Below are 19,314 nucleotides of genomic sequence, written 5' to 3'. Positions count from 1 at the left end.
ATACTGTAGTCGACACCAACGGTCGACATTTTATATACTTCGTTGTAGCAGGTTTGCGCTTAGGTTGTGCAACCGGTAATACTGCTTCATTCAAGAATTGGCCTTCTGGTATCTTTGTTTTTAAAGAGACTGAGCATAATATACGGTTGACTCTCGATTTATAGTAAATAGGTCAGAATTGTAATTAATCTAACTCCCGGTCAATTCAGAACATTAAAATATTCAAAACAACATAATTATCAAAATATTTTTCCGTAATTTTCATTATATGTGTTGAACGTAAATAGATTACAATTGTGGATATGGGAAATGACTAGTGGCATCTGTAAACTTTTACACATTGTAATCATCACGATCTCAGATTACAAAGTTATGTTACTTCGTAAGGTTACGTAACACATTTATTTTGTTATTTAGTTTATAATTAAACGTTTGTTTTTTAATCCCCTGTTGATTGCGAAATTTGGCTTAGCGCGATTACCTGTAATAACTAGAGGCTTGTCGGGAGAATAGAAATACTAAATATTACTAGGGTTACTTAAGATTACAGCGGCCATTTTTTAGATATTGAGACACTACAAAATTTTTCCAGCGATCTATTCTATACACAAGACTGCTATCGGCCACTAACGCGGGTCGTTTAGACTGCTGTAGGATTCACACAACGAAGCACAAGTCCTGCATTTTGCGTGCCTTTCCCAGAGGAATTTCAGATATATAATACCAGCGCATCTATTCTATACACAAGGCTGCTATCGGTGGCTGTCGAGGGTAGTTTATCATATTTATGTATTGAGGTATTATAATTGTTACAATAAATTAGTTGTAATTGTTACAATAAGTGCTGTGGTTTAACTGCGCCTCTGCTGTGTTAACTATTAGAGCGAGATAGACAATTTTGACAGTTTAGATGGCTAACTTATTGTAACAGTTTTAATACCTCAATACATTAACATGATAAACTATCTTCGATAGCCGATGATAGCAGTCTTGTGTATAGAATAGATGCACAGAAATCATTCATCAATTAAACTTGACACTATCCGAAATTCGGATAGTGTCAAGTTTAATTGTGAATTACCGTATTTCCTCGATTATAAGACGTACCCTCAGAGTAATGATACATAGAGAGCGCCTATTGTTCGGCGAATTGAAGTTGTGTTTCTTGCGTATAACGCACAGTAGAATCTCGATTTTATTATTATCAACTTAACTATGAAACGATATGCCATCGTGTTGCTTCTCAGTATGACTAACAAATTTAAACATAACATAGTTAACCATATTACGCTCTACTAAATTAACTAAAAAAAATTGCCATTAACTTTATATTTAACACAAAAACAATAAATTTCAGCAACACATGCTCGCAGTTTTTAAATGAATGTAATCAGTCAAATCCATATTTTATGGTAATTTATATAATATGTCATAATATATAATATAATATGAGATAATAAGAGGGTCAATATATGGGCTTCCACGGAGTTTCCACTTCCACTTGCTCAACCTATTAGGTCCAAACACACATTGAAAAACAAGTGATTTTTTTCACCAGACACGTGATTCGAACCTGGGATTCTCGGCATTACAGGCTGACACGTTATCTACTATTAACATATATTATTTAGAACACGTTATGTACTTTGATGAGTATTGAGTGCTGCAATTGGCGCTATTCAGAGTAAGGTGGCGGGATGGGGAGGGGCTCGAAGGTCTGCGACGGTGGCAGCCAACCTTCGGGCGTGTGCCAGGGCAGTGCCGGCCGGTAGCAGACCCAAGTGGATGGCGAACAGCTCCCAGCAGCGCGCCCGCGACGCTCCCGACCCGGGGAAACAGCCCTCCGTCAGTTTGCTAAACAGAAATACCAATTGCACTTCATCATCTGTCTACAAAGTCTACAGAACATTCTGCTGCAGTGAGTGGCATTCCTTAGAGCAGTGATGCACAAATAACAAGTACTTCATCAAATCATTTACAAATGAATCAATCTGTCTGCAATGCAGGTGTAGTCGATATTTAGATTATTGTTTTCAAAACACGCATTTTAGTGTTGGTTCTCCCGGAATTGTGTTTGTGCACATTTAAAATAATAAAATGTATGTCTCTTCTAGTATAATATATCATTATTTTTCAACACTTTTACCTACTGCGGTTCGTGAAAAATTAGAAAATGAATAAATTTGCCCTTATTTTAAATAGGTTGTGCACCACTGCCTTATCGTCCGCTTTTTCCTGTGTTCTAGAGGACAGGAGTTTGCAATTGTCTCGTAATTTTGAAGAAATTCCAATATTTATTTTTTTTACAACCCTAAGAAGAACAATATGGTTTATTTATACTATCCTTAGAGTAATAATATATAGAGAGCAACTATTGTTCGGCAAAATGAAACCGTGCTATTGCTAAATTAATTAAATTAATCGAATCATATGGAAACCGTGACTACGGCTCCATTAAATGGAGCCGTCAATTTAAATGCGGCCACTTACGCAAAATACTGATGCGGTGAAGTGTTGGAGGGGGGCGGAGCGAACGCCCTGGGCTTGAGGGGTGCCCCGTTGGAATCCTCCCACCAGACAAGGTGAGCGTAGTGCAGTGATTCATCTTTCCACATGGTAGCCGGGTGGCCAGCGTGCAGATCGCGCCGTCCGCGCTCCACCATGCGCCAGATCTTTAAGACAACACCACCAAACGCTCTTGTCATGTTACATAGGTATAGTTTGCACTTCACGAAAATGAGAACTCTGTCATTATTGGTAGTATTGACCTTAGCATAAGTCGTTTGTTCTCCCAAAGTGTGGAACAACCTGCCATTGATAAAGCTAATTGGGAGGGCAATAACTCTGTTCAACCAAATCGCTTCAAATATTGATATACAATATACTTACTTAATATTATTGAACATGCGATGGCGATTCTAGAATGGTTTTTATTCTGTGCACCGAACAGATTAAGTATGAAACAAAGAATTTGGACTCTAGATAGAAGGAGTCTGAAAACAGTCCAAAAAATTTCTAGTTTGAAATCTGTTGTTTTGTTTAAATAACTTATGTACCTACACATTTCTCAGTAATTTAGACGTTAGATATTCATCATAAAAATAATGGTCAATGGTGCTTTTGACTGCCTACATAAAATTGATTTGGGAGACTTTCTACTAGTATTTAGTATGAAAGCTGAATTTTATATTCAAAATGTCGTCATACAAGAGAAAGTGACCAAGTGCAAAATAGTAAATTGTTCAGGAGAGCCATTTTAACATTTGTAATCAATCTAAAAAATCCTTATATTGCATTCACATTTCTGATTATTTTTGTGGGTGTAGATATGATATTTACTTTTAAAATGAAATTATAATATTTGAAAAAATCACTTTTGTTCTAGCCTTTAAAAATACGAAATGAAGTTGGTCAGTTTTACCACCCATGAATTATGGAAAAATTGCAGATAGTCACTTTTCATTCTTGGAATACAGGTAAAACAAAAATGAAGTATAGGTATTTTTCTTTAAATTGACTTTATTTTGAGTGCATTTTGAATAGAATGGCGAAAATAGAATACAATTTTTTAATTTTCTATGGAAAATTTACCCATTTGCTTTACGTGAAAAAGTACAAAAGTCACAAAAATATAAGTACATTAAAATAAATTAATGTAAAAAAATACTCTGCTTCAGATTGAGAATCCATGTTTGGTTCTGGTGCCCTGTCTGGCATGTTATTTTCAGCAAGTTAACTGTACCATCCATGATAATCACGAGGAATTGCTCCAGTATCATACAGCTTTACAAAATCTCTCTTTTTTAGCCTGGTTATATTGAGTTCTTCTTTGAATAAGTATTTTAATGGGGGAACAAGTGGTGGCCGACCTCGCCCAAACACTGACAGGGTTTGAACGTCGTGGTTATAAGAATATTTTATGGAGAATGTGTCCTGGTCTGACACGCTCCTACCGATTTTTCATTATTTTGGCAGGAAGTAATTTAAGATCTTCTTCGACCATATCAGCCCCAGTTAGAGCATATGGACACCAGGCGCCTCCAAAAATCCCTGTCACTCGCCAGTCTTCTTGCATTGTTCCAGGTCAAACCAGCATCCCGTAGCTCTGTCGTATATACTTTATAGATAGTATTAAGCGGCCTTCCATGACGCCGGAATCCGGTTGGCTTAATGAACGGGCAAGCCAGGTTGAAATTCTGGTCCAACGTTGCCTCTTCACTCTCAGTGTGATGAAAGACTACTTAGTGCGATCTTTTATCTCCTCGTTGCTCATAAAGTCATACCACTGCACACCCAGTATCTGTCGCAAACATCTGTTTTCTAAGTTCAGTATACGGTTGCTCTGAGCCTTCGTAAGGTGCCATGATTCGCTAAAGCAGCACCGTCAGAATGCAAGCGTCAAATTGGCGGCATTAAATTTGGTTCTTAACTCATTCACTGCATATGGTATCACTATTTTTATTTTTATTTCGTTGGGATTGAGCTGCTCTGAAAATGTTTATGTTTATACAATGGATAAACAAATATATTCCAACTCACCTCTGAATTGGTTTTGACACATTTCCACCATTAATTTACTTCTACAGATCATTTTATGAACGAATTCTATCACTTTACAATGAGAGAAAATTGATACGTCAAACGTTTCGTAAAAAATAAATGACTAACTTCACTACTACAGAATAACTAACTACAAGGAAAACTGTCACTTGGTCATTTTTTATTGTAAAAGATTACAAAAAGAAATGAAAGGCAAAAAATGTGTCTTAATGCAGATAGTCATTTTGATAAATTCGAGATAGTATGTTTCCAGGCTGAAATTCAGTTGGTCATTTTTTCCAGACAACCATTATGTTAGTAAGATGTCAAATAGTCAATAAAACCAATTTCGTAAAAAATGCACTTGGTCACTTTCTCTTGTATGACGACGAAATGTATGATTTGACACAGCAATAAGTGAGATATGTAAAATCTCAAATTAAAGTCAAATTTAATTATACACCATCCAATCCAATAAATTTAAGTATTCAAGGATTATTTTGGCAATATCTGCTACACATAGAATCGTATAGATGTGTAATTAAGTAATTGTATGAATCTCAAATTATAATGGAATATCATAGTAGAAGTATGAAGTTCTCTTCAAATGAACCTGCAATGTGAAGTCACCTGTAGCTAACTTAATCGGTAGACCAGAGGTGCTTTTCTTCCTTCAATCCAGCTCTATAGAAGAAGGTTTTTGTCAACATCTTTGGTGATGTGTTTTATTTTATTTAATAATATTATATTTTTCTGCCAAGAATAGACAATTGACACTACGAAAGTAATTTTCTGTTTATTTTATGTATATTCTGTATAAGCGCTTGCTGCTAACCTTTTCGTTTTACTTATTATTTATATTAAATGTTATTTACGATTTTACCCATTTGTTCATCTAAATAATAGTGTAAAATCGTTTTATAAAAACTTATATTAGGTTTTAATGCAAATTGTTTATGTCTCAAATTCAGAGCAAATAAATAATCTCAGGGCGCATTATGTGCAACTTGTTACAGATTAACCTGAAATATGAAAAGATTATCAGCTGATTTAATCACCAGCCTCAGTAATATAGTATATTTCATCACTCTTGGTTTTTGTCATTATTCTATGTCTTTGGGTCGTATGTATGAGATTCCCAAATTCTTTATAAGCTATTTAACCGATTTTCCATCATATAGAGTATAACACTGTTTATAACGTAAGCAATCTGACGTCACACGCCATTCAAAATGGCTGCTTCATCTGTCACTTTCAAATGCCAAATGTCAAAGCGCAATATTTCTCATGTAGAGATGGATTTACGTAAGATTACGATAAAATATCTCGATCAGACTGCAAAAATAGGTACCTACTGCTGTATCTGGCATTAAAATATGCAATTGGAAGCATTCTGCATTCTTCAAAATATTATGGTACCTACCTACCTAGTTAATTATTGTAAGATAACTGTTATAAGCAAGGCACAACTCTCAAATACACTGGATACATCATTAGTGTCATACGATGATTGGTATAAATGATAATATTATACAGAGATCATTACATATTGTTATCTAAATCCATTTGCATTTCTGTCATTTATTCTTATTCTGTTTTGACATCTCAATATTGAAGTGAAGTTAGTCATAATAATATGTATGTATTCAGTATTGCCACTAAATGGAAATGTTTACTAACAATACTTAATCCTTTCGTACAGTAGAATTATAAAATAAATGTGATAAATAACAGATAAATTATTTAAAGTTCATAATAATTATTAAATTTATATGGTACCGTTCGCACACTTTCAGACACATTTACAATTTCAAAATTTTGAATTATTGATCGGGGAATAAAATTTTATAAGATGCCATTATACGGACAGTATGACACATGATGACGTCACAATAAACAACGAATTATGTTTGTACTCATGCATACAAACGTGCAGTATATAGCCTATAAGGTTTTTGGGAATCTCATGCATACGACCCTTTGGTTTCAGAGTCCTTTATTACAGTTAATGCGATTTGTTATATATTTTCACAGGGTTGTAAAACACACCTTCTTCCTAGAGAGCATGTGACTGCAGTCAGGTAAAGCGGGTGCGGTCATCCGTTGGTTCACCCGGTCCACGTGAATGAAGTGCACCAGCCCCGGGAACTCCTCCACGTACTTGTTCATCGTCGGAGATGTGCAGACTGCGGTTAAGGAAAACGATTCGATTCGACAGCGGGCCGGTATCATTTACAAAATCTCAAATACAGCATTAAAAAAGGATATGAAGTGAGATCAATCCCTCCCTTCGCCTTGGCAATGAGGAAATCGTAGAGTGGCGCAAGGCCGGAGGAGGCGGCGGCGGCAGGGCGGGTGGCTTCCGCAGGCGGGGGGCGTGCGAACCCAGCCGCCGCCAACTGCACGGCCGTCTTTAATGCCGCACGGAGAGAGCATGCCGCGCCCTCGAGCGCCAGCCAGGAGGCGGCGCCGCCCGCTCTGCTCGCTTCATTGAAGCGTCGTTTCAGGGTCTCCCACTGCGACTGCAGTTTGCGCTGCGGCGAGTCGGGTTGGCCACGAGACTTCTTCAACGCGTCAAGAGCCTACAATTACACGAAAACAGCATTTGGTACTTTGAAATGGGAAATTGTGAATGGCTTTGAATTTTATTTTTCTGTATGAATGCGAGATTCCTTTATCAAACATATTTTAGGAAGAATGAGGTCTGTTATCAAGTATCAAACCTCTGTCTGATAAAAATACTATTACTCACATGAAGGTATGCAAGTCTGATCGCCATCATTTTATTCTTTATACATATAAATATTCTTATCACTACTAACAACAGGCCTAGAGGCCCAACGACAGTAGTGTAGTTTAACAGTAGTATATTTAATAATAGAAGTGAAACAATTATTATAAACACCCAGGCTTTGAGAAAATTACATAAATATATTATGTCATCACCGGAAATCGAATCCGGAGCTCTCGGATAAAAGGCCAGCACCTTATACACTGCACCACAAGAGCCGCTTCTAATACTAGTATGCATGCTTCTCAATGGGGTACAGTACAGTCCGCACAATGTCTTCTTGTTAATCAAATGTGGTTTCTTTTCAGCGGCATTAAACTCGGAGAACAACCAAAAATCTTATTGGGAGTTTGCGGAATCCAGCGTGTTCTATGAGACTTGTAGACAGAGTTGCTTCTGTTATATCGTTAGCTTTAGGCAGGGTTTAATTAAATTTAAAAAACTAACTTACAACATCGGCAATTTGTATGCTTAGTTCAATGAACACAACACTCCACCCTTCGCACTGGATACTAGATAGTAGGTAATAGCCTACTTGAAGTTGAATATGCCTGCTGTAGACCATATTTATGCCATAATAGACGTTCGGGTATTTTTCATGGATTACAATTTGTACGAAGATCAGTCACCTTCTTCATGGGCGTTTCCATGGCGGTGATGGCGGGTTTTAGAGCGTGAGAATCTCTCTGAGCGAGCGCGGGAGCAGCAGCGGCCAGCGCGATCACAGCGGCGGAGATGGGGGCGGCTGCCGCGCCGGACGCCAGTTCTAGTGCCAGCACTAGGGACACGCCGCGTCGCAGTCGGACCACGAACAACCAGTGAGGAACGCCACTGCCCAACATTACGGTCCACGATACCGTCTCCTTGTAGGTTTCGCATTCCACTGAAACAGAATCCACACGATAAATCGTATAAGCAGTGCAGTAGATGGCACTTATTACTGTATGCATCAAGTAGTCTTGAGCCCTCTGTACGAGCTGAGTAAATTTGACGCCCTCACAATATCGTCTTCTACGGGATTTCTGCCTGAGGACAACCTGTTCAGAAACCCGGCAGCAAAAGCTGCAGATTGAATATTTCGAATATGAAAGAAGGAAATATGTCAGTAGTGAAAAAGAATAATCGACAACTCACACTCTTCCTCGAAGTCTTCTTCACGAGAGGGACTGGGGGAACGGCTGCCGGGTGATCCGGGCGGTCGATGAGACCAGAGGTCCTGGGATCCACCGCTTAGCACGCCGAAAAACACCAAATCTTCGGACGTCAGATCTTCAGCGCCGCGGCTGGAAAAATACACCAATTTATTCTTTGCAGTCCACGATCACCATGTATCGAAATAATGATAGTATTGTAATTTTCACGTGTACAAATCAACCAATGTACATATAAATATGTAAAGAAATTTAAGTTTTAGTAAATTATGTATTATGTTTATCGGTATCGCATGGTTTAAGCGTCGGCCTATAGCGTCGTGAGTCCCAGGTTCGAATCCTGGGTCTGACAAGTACACATATTGTTTTTCAATTTGTGTATGAGTCAGAGTATGGACCTCATGGTCCCCACAAGGGGGGGGGCTGACAGAGTTCATCGAGGGCCCGGTGTGGCGAGTCGACCAAATAAGTGAGATAAACACACATGACAAATTTGCTCTAATATTAAAAAATGGTTATATTTTAGAATATGTGATTGTGTGATGTAATTTTTAATTGTCATTACTTGATAACTTCATAATTCAAGTGGATGTGAGTATTAATAATACACTAAACACCCTTAATTATACCGTGAACGACATTTGGAAAACGCTACTATAGAGCGTCACATTGCCTTTAACCTTTCCGATAGGTAGGGGGGCCCGACAAAGATCCTAGCCTTGGGGCCCACTTCAGAATGTAGGGGCCATGACGGACCTAATAGGTTGAGCAAGTGGATGACATCCCTTTCTCGTAAAAACAAAATCTGTTAATACAAACCTCCACCCTGTGGAGGCCCATATGATCCTATTAGGATCGGACATGGTTGAAAAGAAGAAATTATGTATATAAAATGTCTATATTATATTTGAGCATTCTTACAAAAGTGGAAATCGCGACCATCGTCATTTAATTTTTTGACATTACATTTTAGAATTACTGTTACAGAATCTACATTAATATGTTGTCGATCATTGGGTTTTTGGCTGCGCAGAATTCGAGGGCTTAGTGTCAAACAACACTATCTACAAAAGTGCAACTTTACAGGAGAGCCAAAAATCGTTATTTTAGATTCTTGTAACTCAACAAGGGAAATGTTTATTTAAAACCTTATGTTAATATTTTATAATTTATTGTGTATTGTACATTTATCTTGCTTATGATGATGTTAAAATTTATAGGGATAGTTTTTAAAAAATATGAAAACAAGGGTAACTTATGTAGTTAGCGTTAAACTTTACTGACGATTTAATAAGAAATTAGAAAAGATTGACATATCGTTGTTTGACTATCATGTAGCCGTAAATGTAAAATAACGTTATCTCAAAAAAAAAAAAAAAACACTTTTTTGTAGATAACGTTGTCTGACTTTAAGCACTCGAATTACAGCTGGTGATGAAAATTTATCATGAAATCTTCAGGCTACACATAGGAAGTTAATCAAGTCATCTATCTGACAGGAAGTGCTGATAAATAATTATTATCTATGGTGGGAGTGTGTTACGATTAATATTATTACATAATCGTATCTCCATAAATTATTATTATCATTGCAATAAACTGTATCTGACTATATCGTCTTTTATTTATTTTTACCACAATTTTATTTTTATAATTATGAATACTTTTTTGAGTTCTGGGCAGGCACTCAGAAATAATGGGAACTGAAATACCTAACGTGTGTGGAGAAACAGGCGACTGATCTCGAGTGTGGAAGCATATCAGGCAAACTTAAACACGTGTGAAGAATACGCTTGTATTTTGCTATGACAACTGCTCTCGTTTTATGCACTAACGCTCATTCAATATTGGTTGCAACAGACACTATTGCACGTTTATAATGCGTGGCTCATTTTTGTAGGATACTCGCACATTCAAAACCCTGCGTCAAAATGTAGTGTATTGGGATTGGGATATATCCTATCGGATTTCTATTTATTAATCTGTTCTGTGGTATCTGGGCCTCACATAGTCAAAATTCATAGTCACGCCGATAGATAGCGCTATTTATAGGAGGTATCCTTTTGTATGGAACTTACGAATCTATATAATATATGTCTGTTATCTATGGTTGGTTCCCAACTTAAAAACAAAAGTGCTTTTGTATATTAAATTGCCTACTAAAAGATAGTAATATGATTTTATTGAAAGTATATTATTTTGAATAGTGGCGTGATTGCATTGGTAGCTTACTGGATAGAAGATGGAAGACTGGAAGACGTGAGTTCGAGTCTCATTCGGTACAAATTTTTCCGATTAAGATTCAGACAATCGAGACACATACCTCGAGTAAAGTGATAGAAATTTGGTGCCGACGAAGAGGGCAGCGTGGGCAGGCCTGGCGGGAGGAGTCTGCGCCCCCACCGCTGCTTTGAGGGCAGCCAAGGCGGCTGCGGAGGGATCTGGTCCCAGGGCCAAGCACTCCGTAGCGCCCAACAGCGCTGCCTGGTCTCTCTTTCGAAGACGGTCCCAGCTCGTCAGCGCCAGGTTCACCCCACACTTTTGTTGTTCATGTTTAAGTCTGAAAAATTGTGCTCAACATGACATAGGTACTTACTTGCAGTGACAGTTGGTTTACAAAATTGTTCGAATCATGGACACTCGACCAGTGTTTCCCACACTTTTTACAGCTGCAGACCGGTAAAAATGGAAAAAAATATTTCGTGGACCGCTAATGCAGAAAATTATTTGAATAGTATTTAGTTTTTTAATCTTAATAGATAGACAAACAACAGTCGGATTGCAAGTATAAAAAAATAGCATGAAAATTCTATTGTTAATTGAAATAATCAGAAACCGATCTGTAAATAAATTGTTAATATAATTTTTAGCTTTAAAAAATTATTGCGAAAACTGCTGCTGCATCTTTGTTAGAATAGTTGATAGCTATCAACTATTCAACTGTTGTTTCGGAAAGATGAAACACTACGTTGACATCCATTCGCTTTCTCTGTTTTGTGTTTAAAAATCTTCTCACATGAATAGGAAGTTGGTCACCAACCTTCGATAGAAGACGGCACCACAAGAAGAAGAAACCGTTTGTACTCACAGTGAAACATCGGGGCCGCAGAAGTACTTGATGACAGAGATGCAAATAGCGAGGGAGATCTGCATCCAATGAACGCTCTCACTGCTGATGTGGACCAGCAGGTATCCGACATACTGAAAACAAAAACACATGGTGAAAAAAATGCATCTTGCTTTTTCAATGTGTATTTGATTCAGTGCAAGAGCCTAATGAGTTGGATAAATGGCTTAAGAATGTTAGCCACATGCTCAAACCACTAGGTCCACGCTAGCCAAGACTTAAGACGACGTGTTACCGCTCGACCACTGCAAGTGCCAACTGGACATATTTCACTTGTTTGGTAATGGTGACCCTCGATTAAAACATTTCAAATACTGTTTGATGGTGATAAATAAAAGGTGGTAACGATTACCTCATCGAAGACGATGTTGGTTCCGTCTTTGCACTGCACCGAAGTATACGAATTGCCAAACTGGCAACTCATGATACGCTGCGACGTGATGATCGGAGAGAATATCTGAATCACGATGTCCGGGTTGAGCTCTCCACTGTATCGACTCTCTGAACCGTCCTGGGATTAAACAAGCATTGCAATTAATACTTTGGCCTAACGCAGAGTACAACTATAAAACAGTGGTGATGACTGTGTGCGACTTTTTGATGTAAAAAGTTGTCAAAGGGTGACTATAAAATTGTACTTAAATGCTAAAAATTGTTGTCTCATAATCAACCCTGCTCATATTTCTATGAGTCTACCCGATAATGATTCTAGCCTTTTTAGGGTTCCATGGAATTAAATCTTTAGGGGATAACACCTTTTGGGCAATGTTACGACATCAAAATTTTTTTTTTTGATATTTCCATACTATAAATTGGTACAAAGTAAGTACTATAATTTCATAATAGAAGAAAATTTGGTGAGATGAGAAAAAAAGTTGCTCGAAACAGATAAAAAAACCCATGACTAAAAATTTTGATCGAAATAGGTACATAAATAAAAAAGAGGCTAGGAAATTCTCTAATCTCCATTTTTTTTGTTGTACTATAATTTCTTGGACCGCATACTATAATTCGGTGACAAAAAGATGGCAACATTGAATTTGAAATCAGTTTACTCTTCAATCCGGTAATACAGTACTCTGTCAGTAATCCGCAACCCAATTAGTGAAAGCGGCAGATTATAGTGCATACATACAAAATATAGTAAAAATTAAAACAGGTATTTCGTAAAAATAGTTTTTTTTGAGAAATTTGTACTAGCAAATTACGGTTATATTTATAATCAAAATCAAGTATTTAATAAATTATACACAATATTTATAAACTAAGTTTATTAACTAAATGATAAACAGTAAATCACTTGACACAACCATTTGTTCAGTGAGGCAGATATTCTTGAATGAAGTCGAGGACACACAAATAATCTAGAATCTATCAGGCGCAATGCACACTGAAATTCAACTCGACATCAACAAAGACATAAAATAACTGCATATCATACATACTGTACGAAAACGTTTTCTTGGCTACGTGCTAAAACTGTGAACTAACATGCTCCACCCATTTTTAACGGCAATTCCATTATAAGCTCCTCCCATTTAGTAAACAACAGCGCCTGGAAGCGTAGCCAAGAAGATGTTTTCGTACAGTAGTTACCTCCATTATAAAATAACCTAAGTCACCCAACCTAACCTAACCTTAGTGTGTGATAAAGATGTATCAAAATATCAAACTTTAAGTTACCAATTATTGGATCGAAAAGCATCTCCGCCGATAGAAAAAAAGTATTTAATATAATTGTCTAGTTGGTAAATAAACCGTTTCTGCCAAAAAAAAAAATGATAAGCGGTTATGCAATCATCTGCGGCACTATAACCCAATATTTAAATAAAAATATACTCCACCGAGTGAGCTAAGTAGACCCTATCTTATAAACTCATAAAAGTCCACATCCGCCCTCACGTAAGTGGAATATATCAATATCCAAAGCTATTTGATTGAGTATAGTTATTGCCCCCCAATCGGTAGGTTAGTTGTGCATCTTGGGAGAACCGATGGTGGTTGTGACTAGTCCTCTGCCATCTTTAGCTGTCAATCGCCATTTTGGAATTCAGTTATCTTTTCGTCATCGAATTATAGTATGCGGTCCAAGAAATGATAGTATTTCGGCAAAAACTATAGGACGTGTTGAAAATGTAAGTTTTTTGTTTGTCACATAAACATAACGGAGAATTCGAGAAATTCCGATGCCCTGCTTTATTTAAACACCTCTTACGACCGAAAAATGCTAATCGGCGAATTCAACCAACTAATTCTATTTTTCCATTTAACCTAACATAACCTAACCCAACACAACCTAATCTAACCGGCGAATTCAATTAATTCCATTTAGCCATTTAACCTAACCCAACACAACCTAATCTAACCGGCGAATTCAATTAATTCCATTTTTCCATTTAACCTAACCCAACACAACCTAATCTAACCGGCGAATTCAATTAATTCCATTTTTCCATTTAACCTAACATAACCTAACCTAATGTAGGCCTCCGAATCCTTGGCTAGCTCCGGGCCTGGAGTGGAGGTACATTCAGTTTCGGAAGAGCAGGTAGGCACAGTATTATAGTTAATTAAAACTAATGTTCACCATATTATAGTCTATTTATTATATTCCACATCCACCAAAAGTTATAAAAAGTCAAATTACGAAAAATCTGGGACCACAAAAAATCCACAATATTTTATAAAAGTTAAATTTAATTAATTATAACAAAAGATAGAAGCACTTATTATTTATACTTAACGGCCCACGTGCTCGTCGTAGGTCAAAATTGAGTTTTTATTGTATTTTCAAACCATGATCCTAGACACTCCTTAAACGTTGTAGATAATCTATTTATATAATTTTGAAGCCTTATTATCCTTTATAGTTATTTTAAACATTTGATGACTTCATAAAGTATTTTTGTTACATAAAATAGTATTCTTTTAAACCTCTCGCTCTAATGTTTTAGAATATGGTCATATTTCGGTACATAACTGTGCAGTGGTGTTAAGATTTTTTACATTTATTAATTTTTAAACGCATTGATAAAACTATTAGTATAATTTTTTATGAGACAATTTTTGTAAAATATTCACGATAAAAAATTATATTGATAATCTCTGTGATCCCAAATTTGACAAGAATTAGCCATTTTATTATTCAAAAAATCGGCAAGATTAACACATTTGAAGATGATTCTAAAGATACTAATTATAAGCTATGTCTTTGACCATTCAAGTGTGATAAAGATCTTACGAATAATGATTGCATTATCAAACACGCGCGTTAACATATTTTACTCCCTACTTTAATTATAGTTTGTCAATTTATGGCTACGGCCGTATGTTGTAGCTTTACTACTAGGGAATGACAAAAGAAATGGCGTATTTAAAAAAAACACTACCTTATTCTTAGGGCAATAATTATTATAAAACAATCATTATTCATAAGATGTTTATCACACTTGAATGGTCAAAAACATAGCTTATAATAATTATCTTTAGAATCATCTTCACATCTGTTAATCTTGCCGATTTTTTGAATAATAAAATGCCTAATACTTGTCAAATTTGGGATCACAGAGATTATCAATATAATTTTTTATCGTGAATATTTTACAAAAATTTTCTCGTAATAAATTATACTAATGGTTTTATAAATGCGTTTAAAAATTAATAAATGTAAAAAATCTTAACACCACTGCACAGTTATGTACCGAAATATGACTATATTCTAAAACATTAGAGCGAGAGGTTTAAAAGAATACTATTTTATGTAACAAAAATACTTTATGCAGTCATCAAATGTTTAAAATAACTATAAAAGATAATAAGGCTTCAAAATTATATAAATAGATTATCTACAACGTTTAAGGAGTGTCCAGGATCTTGGTTTGAAAATACAATAAAAACTCAATTTTGACCTTCGACGAGCATGTCCCCCCTTAAGAATTAATTATTTATTATTAACTCTATATTATCGTAAGCGAGATTGCACGAGCGCGGGACACTACGATGAAAGGTTGGGGACCGGGTCCAATAATAAAAAAAAATTAAAACACAAGAAAAACGACTAAGTCGCTGACTGACACTTCGACTTGAGCTGTCAGATTTGTCAGTAGGTATAGATCGGTAGGTATCGACCAGTAGGTATTATGGACCTCGGTGAGTACCTCCTCTCAAGTCTCTGACGACTTGTATGGAGAAGTGCGAATAAAAATACGCCGCCGACCGTCGCAGGTTCGGGGTCGTAAAGGCGGAAGAAGACTATTAATGAATCTAAAAATCAGGGGTTTATATGCAAATCTGGCCGATTTCATCCCTTCGTCCAACGTTTAGAGGGTGCAAAAATCTAGTAACTGTTTCATTATGAAGATTGGCGGAAATCGTACAGTGACTAATTACCCGCAACATCCACATAAGTACCGGTTATGTCAAATTATAGGCGCTAGGCGACGCTTCCAAATGGGCGACGCCGCCCTCGCGTCACTTACGTATTTTGAGTACTTGCTCGTACTGAGTATACGTAATTAGTGTAGCAGTAGCACTTTGTTTCCGGTCCAGCCACGCGAAAAATGCATGTACGAAGGAGTACACGGTATCAACGGCTTTGTCATTACATTACCTATCGATACAGCATACCCCCCGCGTGGTGGCGTTCCCCATGGCTGAGGGAGGGGCGTTTCAGAGGCGGCCGGCTCTATAGGCTCTAGCGGCGTGAGGGTACCTCTCACCCAGAAACAAGAGTACTCCAGAGTTAGCCTGGGTGGTAAGGCGTCATATCCCAGTGGTCAAATTGGCATATTTGTGGCACCAGGCCTACGATAGCGCATACCAACCCTTCGGCCAACTACCGTTGGAGGGCCAATCTTTGAGGCCCTCCGACGGCCTGAATACCTCCTTGACGTTGGTCTCAGAATATGAAATCGGTAGGTCATGAATTTACTTAAAAAATGATAGCTTAATATTAAATATTACTAAGCGGGAACATTACTATAAATGAATATGTATTTGTGCCTGTCGCGCAATCTTTCCTACTTTACCAACTAATACAGCTCGGTGTCGCCACAGGCACATACTTACGTCTAGTTGGCGGATGTTATTCCGTCAACCAAACATATAGGCATTAATAATTGTTTAGTACATACTCATACTCCGCCGATCAAAGATTTCCCGCACTTTATTCTGGTACGTGGTCTCCTTGATCGACCAAAATCATCAATCCGATTCTCCCGTCGCGCGTGAGCGTGACGCTGTCATACACGCGAGCGAGAGGGGCTCTGTCTCTGCAGAGGGGGTAAATTTGGATCGCGAAATCGGTTTCAACACATACGACAGAGACGCCGTCGTATGTCAGAGCAGGAAAGCTGCCGGAATACCGATTTAGAAACGCCGCGCGCGGAACAGCCGCGGCTATTTAAAATCGAATTTGTATGAAATTAATTCCGCGGGATCGCGATTAAAATCGGTTCGATGATTGCCCTATGTGTTTCTATACTTTGTGATCGCACAAATGTACGAATGGAAGCTTTCGCAACAGGCCTATGAGCATATGTTAGCAATTACCGTGCCGTGTATGTGCGATATGTAGCGACATCGTTTTACATACCATTAATATTACATATACCTTAATTACCTTAACTACTATATACTACTATCGCCCATCCATATGTCCCCCTTTATTATCTCGTTAACCCTTGCATGTTTACATTAATTTACAATTTACAATACATATTACAATTACAAATCAAATCTTATATTACATCTAATCTAACTTAATTAACCCCTTTATCCAATATATATTTAATCCAAATTTAATCCTATGACCTTTCACCTTATATATACATGGTCTGTGACCGACTTATTCATCCACAGTTCACCCTGAGAAGTAGTGGGACCTGCCAGAGCAAACTGCGGGACTTGTACATATATGCAATATCGTCTGTTTTTGTTCGGCTTTGTCGAGGGTCGTAATCGTTCCACCGGTGGCACATTGACTACCAGGGTCAGACCGAGCGGCTGGGAGGCACTACTCCCTATGGGAGCGCCCCCCACAGGGGCGGAAAAATCAGTGCGTGACACTAACCTAACCCAACACAACCTAATCTAACCGGCGAATTCAATTAATTCCGTTTTTCCATTTAACCTAACCTAACCTAACCTAACCCAACACAACCTAATCTAACCAGCGAATTCAATTAATTCCATTTTTCCATTTAACCTAACATAACCTAACCTAACCCAACACAACCTAATCTAACCGGCGAATTCAATCAATTCCATTTTTTAATTTAACCTAACCTAACCCAACACAACCTAATCTAACCTGCGAATTCAATTAATTCCATTTTTTCATTTAACCTAACCTAACCTAACCCAACCCAACACAAACCTAATCTAACCGGCGAATTCAATTAATTCCATTTTTCAAAATTGTGGTATTTTTGACATGCTTATACTTTTTAATAGTACGCGGACGAAAATGTAACTTTTTTAATAGTACGCGGACCAAAAGGTACTATAATTATAGTTCGGTTGGCAACACTGCGCTCACTGACAGATGGCAGCGAGCGACGGCGGAGAACCAGTAAAAAGACTCGAACCGAAAATGGATGCTACTGATTTCTAAGATATTTATTTATCAGGGACATAAAAATCAATGGTATCAAGATTGGCACACTATAGGAGTAGATGAGCCAACGTCTGGGGGTCATGGGAGATGTAAAAAGAAAGGGAATATAAAAAACAGGGACCTGAATCAGGGAAGTTAGCCAGAAATGTAAATATATATACTTAGTCACATACCTGTGGTTTGGAGAGCAGTCCCTGCCCTGCGGCCAAATTTAGGACATGCTTGACAAATAAATGGTCCCATTTCCAATAAATTAAATCGTTCATGTTGTTAAATACTAGTATTGCTTTCATTTTTACTTTATTTCTATTCAAATCTCATGTAATGTCACCTTTGGTGTCGATCAAAACATCGATCATGTCGGCATCTACTATAATATTATTGAAAAGTCACACTGACAGTTCAATTCATAGATAATAATATGTAAAGTTCAGTTACCATAAAAAATGCTACCATAGTAAAATAGTATCGGTTGGCATTAATTTCACTAATTAAAATAATAATTAGCTAATAACTAAATGACAATTTGAGACGTTCAGGTTTAATAATGTTCCATAAAATAAATTGTTGTCAAAAATGTTTGAAACACCAAAATATTCCTAGGTACAAATATAAAGTTAGTGAATCCAAAATTTTACAAGAAAATAAAAAAAAGACTAGGCAAAGAGATAGGAGTCCAATCTCTTTGGACGTAGGTATTCTAAATGACAATTATTAATCTATTAGCTACCTTAAAAATGCTCTCACACAATAGGTAGGTAGTTATGTTTGGTTTTCTTCTTTACACATTTTCATTTTTGTTCAAAATTCAATTTTGAAGACTAGTAACATAGTATATTAGTCTATGACTAGTAATAACAAAAGAGTGTACCTACTAGTGTGATTTTAAAATGGACTATATCAAACAAAGGTGAGCAAAAATTACATAGATATTTACCTTTTGTTTTATCAATCACTTAATTGTTAATTTTAAATTTGTTTTTTTAATTTATGCACTACTAGTTACGTGGCCCCACCATTATTCAATATACCTCCCAAAGATATTGGAAAAAAAACCTTCTTCTATATAGATAGTATAAATAGGTATATT

The 19,314-nt window shown here is 37.0% G+C and overlaps 1 protein-coding gene across 1 annotated transcript; it reads right to left on the bottom strand.

Moving 5' to 3' along the window:
* Nucleotides 1-1,540: 1,540 nt before the first annotated feature.
* HPS1 (Hermansky-Pudlak syndrome 1 protein) lies at nt 1,541-18,615 on the bottom strand. Its single transcript, XM_085951271.1, has 10 exons — nt 18,398-18,615; nt 11,961-12,119; nt 11,570-11,682; nt 10,805-11,041; nt 8,465-8,613; nt 7,960-8,213; nt 6,809-7,121; nt 6,589-6,719; nt 2,491-2,672; nt 1,541-1,854 (listed from the first exon to the last, which is right to left on the bottom strand). Exons 1-10 carry the CDS (start codon nt 18,515-18,517, stop codon nt 1,680-1,682), a joined length of 1,833 nt encoding a protein of 610 aa, XP_085807397.1. The 5' UTR covers nt 18,518-18,615; the 3' UTR covers nt 1,541-1,679.
* Nucleotides 18,616-19,314: the final 699 nt, after the last annotated feature.

This window comes from Rhyacophila brunnea, unplaced genomic scaffold (assembly GCF_057557595.1).
Source record: "Rhyacophila brunnea isolate RB1 unplaced genomic scaffold, BYU_Rbru_1.0 scaffold_24, whole genome shotgun sequence".
In the NCBI taxonomy this organism is placed as follows: Eukaryota; Metazoa; Arthropoda; class Insecta; order Trichoptera; family Rhyacophilidae; genus Rhyacophila; species Rhyacophila brunnea.
Note: the sequence above shows the minus strand (reverse complement) of the source record. Positions and strands in the feature narration are given on the sequence as shown.